Below are 6,267 nucleotides of genomic sequence, written 5' to 3'. Positions count from 1 at the left end.
AGGGGGTGTTGGGGTGCAGAAAGAGAGGGGGCAAAAATCATACACCTATGGAGGAGGACAGTGGGGGGCAGGTAAGGGCAGGGGGTGGGGTGGGAACCAGGTGGAGGGAAGCTATAGGGGGAAAAAAGAGGAACAACTGTAGTAATCTGAACAATAAAGATTTAATTAAAATAAAAAACTTTGAATTTAGAAGATTTGGGGAACTAATGCTAGGAGATAGGCAGAACCTATGAAGAAACCAACTTCTGAAGGAATGAGGCACTCGGTTGAGTCTTTTGAGTTGACATCGTAGGCTGATCAGAATCTGTTTAACTGGAAACATAGTAAGTTTGGTTTCTGTACCTGAGGTGACTTGCCATGAGTACCGAGGACCTGAGTGCCTATTGTGTAACCCAGGCTGCTGACCTTAGAGGGGAATTTAGATTTGGGGTAGTAAAGAAAGGACAGTCAAGGAGGCTGAACTTCTTTTATAAAGGAAATAATTTGGTTAATCTTTGAGAAGGATCTGAGATCACAATAGTACTCTTAAAATTATACTTTGTGATTTTAAAAGGATTTATATGAGGACAGTGTCTTCTTTTAGAGGTTGAACAAGGTTATTTATTTCTCTTTTCAGAACTCAACAGTAACAATTGAAGAATTCCATTGCAAGCTCCAAGAAGCTACAAACTTCCCTCTTCGTCCTTTTGTGATTCCATTCCTCAAGGTAATTTTTATGAGATAATTACTGAATGTAACTATTTATCTTAACATTTCCTCAAGATCTGCTACTGATCCCTGTTCTGTGATCTAAATTTGGGCAATTTGCACATTTTCATATCTTTATTGCGGGCTGCTAGAAAAATGTGAGTGCAGTCTGCAGGTGAGTCTTACACTTGATGAGAATTACAAAAGCCTTGAGTTGTGGTCTGTATGCAGATTCTGCTAATAACACACAGGAGCTCCTGTGAATGGACCAGAGGTATAAAGATGGTATGGAGGCTGGGGTCTTAGCAGAAGTAACTAGACACTAAATCTTTGGGTTGTGGCCAGAGTGTGAAGAATATGTTATCTGTGAGGAGGGTATCAGACAAAAGAGAGGCCCTTGCAGCTCAGACTCTTAACCCTAAGGCAGTAATTTTCATTTCATGACACACACAAACTAATTACTAAAATTCTGCAGCACACCACAAATATAATTTTTGATGATCTAACCAAGAAAATAGGTATAATTTTGGTTCATTCACAACAGACAGCTATTGTTATATTGGCTGCCGGGGTCCAGCCCCAGGTGTCCAGGGGTTCCCAAAGGTGTGGACGGAGTCAGCGAGGGAGTGTCATAAGGTCAAGCCTAATTATGCTTAAGAGGACTATGCCCTCTAAGCTGGGACTTGTTTGTGACTTTGCCAACAGGTCAGTCCGAGGTTTTACCCTATAGCGGCTCCCCACAATTGGCTATTGTCATTTTTTTATTTGACAATCTAAGGGACAGAGATCAGTGCCCCTGACTAAATAGTCAGGTGTACTGCATGTTTTAAATATTCCTGCAGCACACTGGTTGAAAATCGCTGCCCTAAGGACAGGAGAGCATGTGGGAAAGCATTGTATCCCCAGTTTTGTATAGCTCAATTCCTCTGGAATTACTGTTCCATGAAACATAGCTTTTGAGATTTATATGTAATATGCCCTTTTAAAAAAATCTTTATTTTGAAATAATTTCATGCTCACAGAAAAGTTACAAAATGGTACAAGAAAATTTTTTCCGTACCCTTCACTCAGACTTCCCAGGTGTTAATATTTTATAATTTTGATTATTATTCTCTTTGTCTTTAGATTTATTTTTTTCCTCAGAAATGTTTGAGAATGAGCTACAGACATGATACATTGAATCGCTTTAGTATAATTATCAAATTAAGAAATTAACATTGCCGAAACCGGTTTGGCTCAGTGGATGGAGCGTCGGCCTGCGGACTGAAGGGTCCCAGGTTCGATTCCGGTCAAGGGCATGTACCTGGGTTGTGGGCACATCCCCAGTGGGGGGTGTGCAGGAGGCAGCTGATCGATGTTTCTCTCTCATCGATGTTTCTAACTCTCCCTATCTCTCTCCCTTCGTCTCTGTAAAAAATCAATAAAATATATTTAAAAAAACAAAAAAGAAATTAACATTGATAAAACACTATTACTATAGACCTTATCATGTTTCATCAAATATTCCACTAATAATATTTACAGCAAAAGAAAACCTTTTTTTTAGTTTTTGGATCACATCTTGCATTTATTTGTCATATCTTCCTTCTTTCTTGTTAATTCTCACCTGAGGACATATTTTCCATTGATTTTTTAGAGAGAGAGGAAGGGGGTAGAGAGAGAGAAACATCAACATGAGAGAGACACATCGATCTGTTGCCTCCTGCATGCACCCCACGTATGTGCCCTTGACAGGGACTCAAACCCAAGACCCTTCAGTCTACTTAATCTAGAATAACTTCTCAGTCTTTTATGATCTTGACATTGTTAAAGAGTACGAGATGGCTAATTTATAGATGTACCTCAATGTGGATCTTTCTGACACTTCCTCATGATGAGAATCATGTTATGCATTTAGGCAGTAAATAGCAGCTAAGATGTAACTTCTGTCAGGAGACATAGGTATTAATTGGTCTCATAATTGGTGATGTTGACTTTGGTTACTTGGTAAAGACTATGTCATGCTTTCCCACTGTAAAGTTATTATTTCTTCCTATTAAATAATTATTTTTAAAAACAGATATCGCATCATTATGACTCATAGAGAAAAAATGAATCCATGTCAAAGATTTTATTTAATTCATTATTAATGAATCAGTAAGGTGTTAGAACCAGTTCAGGGGAGAACCCAAAGAATAGATACATTTAAAATCAGTATTACTGATATGACTGTGCAAACAGCGGTATAATTGACTTCATCTACAGTGGGCAAGAAAAGTTAATTGAATCTCTCTACTGGACATAATTTTATGCAAGTCCACAGACAATAATTATTTTGCATTGCTATCAGTTCTCTATAATTTGCAGAGTTATGGATAGCTTAAAGGCAGTGAAAGACTATAGTCAGATATCAGTGTGCTCTAGATCAGGCATAGTTTAAATACCTGTAACCCAAATCTAGCCCACCACATGGTTTTATACAGCCTTAAAGAGATATTGTGTGCATGTATGCATAATCCATGGACACAGACAATAAGGTGGTGGGGGTGGGGGTGGGGATGGGGGTAGGGGAGGGCTAGAGGGGGCCAATAGGGGATAAAGGGGGACATATGTAATACTTTCAACAATAAATATTAAAATAAATTATTAATAATTTTAAAAGAATTGGTTTTACAAATGAACATTTGTAATTGATTGGTAATAGGGAACACTATCTTTGAATCCCAATTAAGTTGTTTTCCTTAATCCACTCCCTTTCCAAATTCCATTCTTTTCATTAGCCTGATATTACCAAAAAACTGTACTCAATTGTTTTTATATTTTGACTTTTGTCAAGATAATATTTGGAAACTTGTTTTCCTATCTTGTATATGCATATCCACCTAATATCCTCAATTATGCCCCTTAACTCACAAAGCCTAAATATCTGGCTAGTAAATATGTTCCTCTTATCTTCTTTTGCTTTACCTTCATTTCATACAAAAATGTAATGACATCAAGAAGGTGGGTCATCTGTCCTGGCTGGTGTGGTTCAATTGGTTGGAGCATTGACCCATACACCAAAAAGGTGGCCAGTTCGATTCCCAGTCAGGGCACATACTCTGATCGGGACACACGTGAGAGGCAACAACTTTTAAAAAAAGAATATGGCTCATCCTACTAAAGTACTGATACCAGTTTTTTTAAACCTTGTAATGGGAACCTAGGAGACATGGAGGGAAATGCAGGGGTGTCTGGCGAGCAGCTTGTGTTCTGACAGCATTGAACACTCAGCCCCTCAGAGCAGTCTGTGGTGCCTTGTTCAGCCCTTAAACAGCTGTGCTAGTTCTGTCTTGCTGTTTTCTGTATGTCAGAGCCAGTAGACAATTATTTCCCCCAAGACGCTGGAATCATGAAGGATTTGTGCAATTTGTGTTATTAGGGAAGAATTAGCTTTCTTTCTTTTCAATTCATCAAAGGGAAAAAAATTCATCAAAGGGTACATACATGTCACAGATGTAAAGATCTGGCATGGTATTTTTTCATTAAGTTTTTACAGTTGCTACAAGATTGAGGTTATAGAAAAGACTTTTAAAGTGCCTTATATCATCAAATTCCCTATTCTTAACTGTGTTATTTTGGAAAACAGCATGAGGTAGGTTGTTATGGAAGCTTTTTGGCTAGCATTTGGGTTTTTGTCAATTTATTTATGCTTTAAACAGTCACAAATTATGGTGTCTGCTAAATTAACCCTTGGTAAAGGGATGATTAAAACTCTCTTTTCACTTGTTCATCTTTTTCCTCTGGAATAAAGACTTATGTTATAGGCGTGATCTGAAATTTTTTAAAAAGATTTTTTATTGATTTTTAGAGAGAGAATGAGAAACATTAATGTGTATGCCCCCACCAGGGATCAAGCCCACAATCTGGGCAGGTGTCCTGACAAGGAGTTGAACCAGTAACCCTTTGGTGAAACAGGACAATGCCCAGCCAACTGAGCCACACGAGCCAGGGCGTTGAATTGTTTCTAAATTTGGGGGGAGGGGGGGATGTAATTTTTTTAAAAGAAGGAATATGAGAAAAGTACCTTTATATGTGAAGGAATTAGAGTTCAATTGAAAGAGTATAGAGTTTTTTTATATGAATTATCCACACTAAAGGTTTCCTCAGTTTGAGGGGAAGGAAAAATAATCAGTACATGATTATTGTCCTTTTACAAAATAAGGAAATGTGCCCAATGAGGGTACCACACTGAGAAATCAGTTCTGCCCCTAGGTTACCTGTGTATCCGCAGAGCCTAGTCTAAGGCTTAATTCCAGTTATTCCCAGTACTCTTCAGACTGACAAGGAGAGAAAGGCTTTGGTCTTGTGTCATCTTGTTTGAGAGCCTTTAGAGGTGCTGGGCCCTATTGTGAGGGGCCCAACACAGGGAAAACTACCTTCCCATCCCTGCCTCTTTTTTTCAAGGCCAACCTGCCCCTGCTGCAGCGAGAACTGCTGCACTGTGCTCGGGCTGCCAAGCAGACCCCATCCCAGTACCTGGCTCAGCACGAACACCTTTTGCTCAACACAAGTATTGCTTCACCTGCTGACTCTTCTGAGCTGCTCATGGAAGTGCATGGAAATGGAAAGAGGCCCAGTCCAGAAAGGTGAGCAGAGAAGAGCTTGTTCATCCTTCCTTTTTCTGGAACCACTGAGCTTCCTCTTTGCTTGTGAAAGAAAATTTTATTACTGTGGTTATATGTAGATGTGGACTCAGAATGCTTCTCAAATCTATAGGTGTAACTTCCAGACATAAGTATTTTTTTGAAAAGCTTCAGATGACTCTTTATGCCTCTGGTGAGAAACTCTGCTCTAGAGTATCCTATGTGTCCATTGTTCCAGAACCATAGAAACAAGCTGCCTAAGGTATTTTTTTCTGATATGTGAGGTTTTGTAAAAGTGTAACAATTACTTACTAACACATGTTAATGAATCACCATTATTTTGAAGGCTGACGTTATTTTAATTAATCCTGGATATTTTAATATGAATGTCTACCACAATATTATTGTAATTGAAGCTAAATTACTAAAAGCCCAACCAATTCACAAGTGTATTATTTATTCAGCCTTTTTCCTTCAATCTGGCGAACTATATTCAATAACTGACCTCCACAGTAGCAAATTTCTAATCATTGTAGAACCCATAGTCCTCCATATTCTTATCTAATCTAATAAAACAGAAACATGGTAATTGGCGTACTACCGCTACCCTTCCCATTGGCTAATCAGGGCGATATGCATATTAACTGTCAGCCAAGATGACGGCAGGCAGCCAGGCAGCTGAGAACAGGAGGCTTGGTTACCCCAGCGATGAAGAAGCCAAGGTTCCCCCCGTCTGCAGCTGCGGGGGGGCTCGGGAACAGTGGAGCAGACAGGCCTCCTGGCCCGGGATCAGAGGAGCCCAGAGGCCTCAAGACCCCGTTATCAGTGGAGCCGAGAGGCCTCAAGACCCCGTGATCAGCGGAGCCGAGAGGCCTCAGGACCACGGGATCAGCAGAGCTGAGAGACATCCCGGGTCCGGTTATCAGCGGAGCCAAGAGGCCTCCCGGCCCCGTGATCAGCGGAGCAGCGAGGCCTC

The 6,267-nt window shown here is 40.0% G+C and overlaps 1 protein-coding gene across 2 annotated transcripts in view; it reads left to right on the top strand.

The window, feature by feature from the left end:
• The window catches only part of CBFA2T2 (core-binding factor, runt domain, alpha subunit 2; translocated to, 2), a 39,966-nt gene that overhangs the window by 17,842 nt on the left and 15,857 nt on the right, over positions 1-6,267 (top strand). For both annotated transcript variants that reach the window (XM_006764596.2, XM_006764595.2), the window contains exons 3-4: positions 617-706; positions 5,113-5,294. In XM_006764596.2, the coding sequence (XP_006764659.1) occupies positions 617-706; positions 5,113-5,294 (272 nt within the window). The remainder of the gene's footprint in view (positions 1-616; positions 707-5,112; positions 5,295-6,267) is intronic.

Source organism: Myotis davidii, unplaced genomic scaffold (assembly GCF_000327345.1).
Source record: "Myotis davidii unplaced genomic scaffold, ASM32734v1 scaffold38, whole genome shotgun sequence".
Taxonomy (NCBI): Eukaryota; Metazoa; Chordata; class Mammalia; order Chiroptera; family Vespertilionidae; genus Myotis; species Myotis davidii.
The sequence above is the reverse complement of the archived record's forward strand: the minus strand, read 5'-3'. Positions and strand labels throughout refer to the sequence as shown.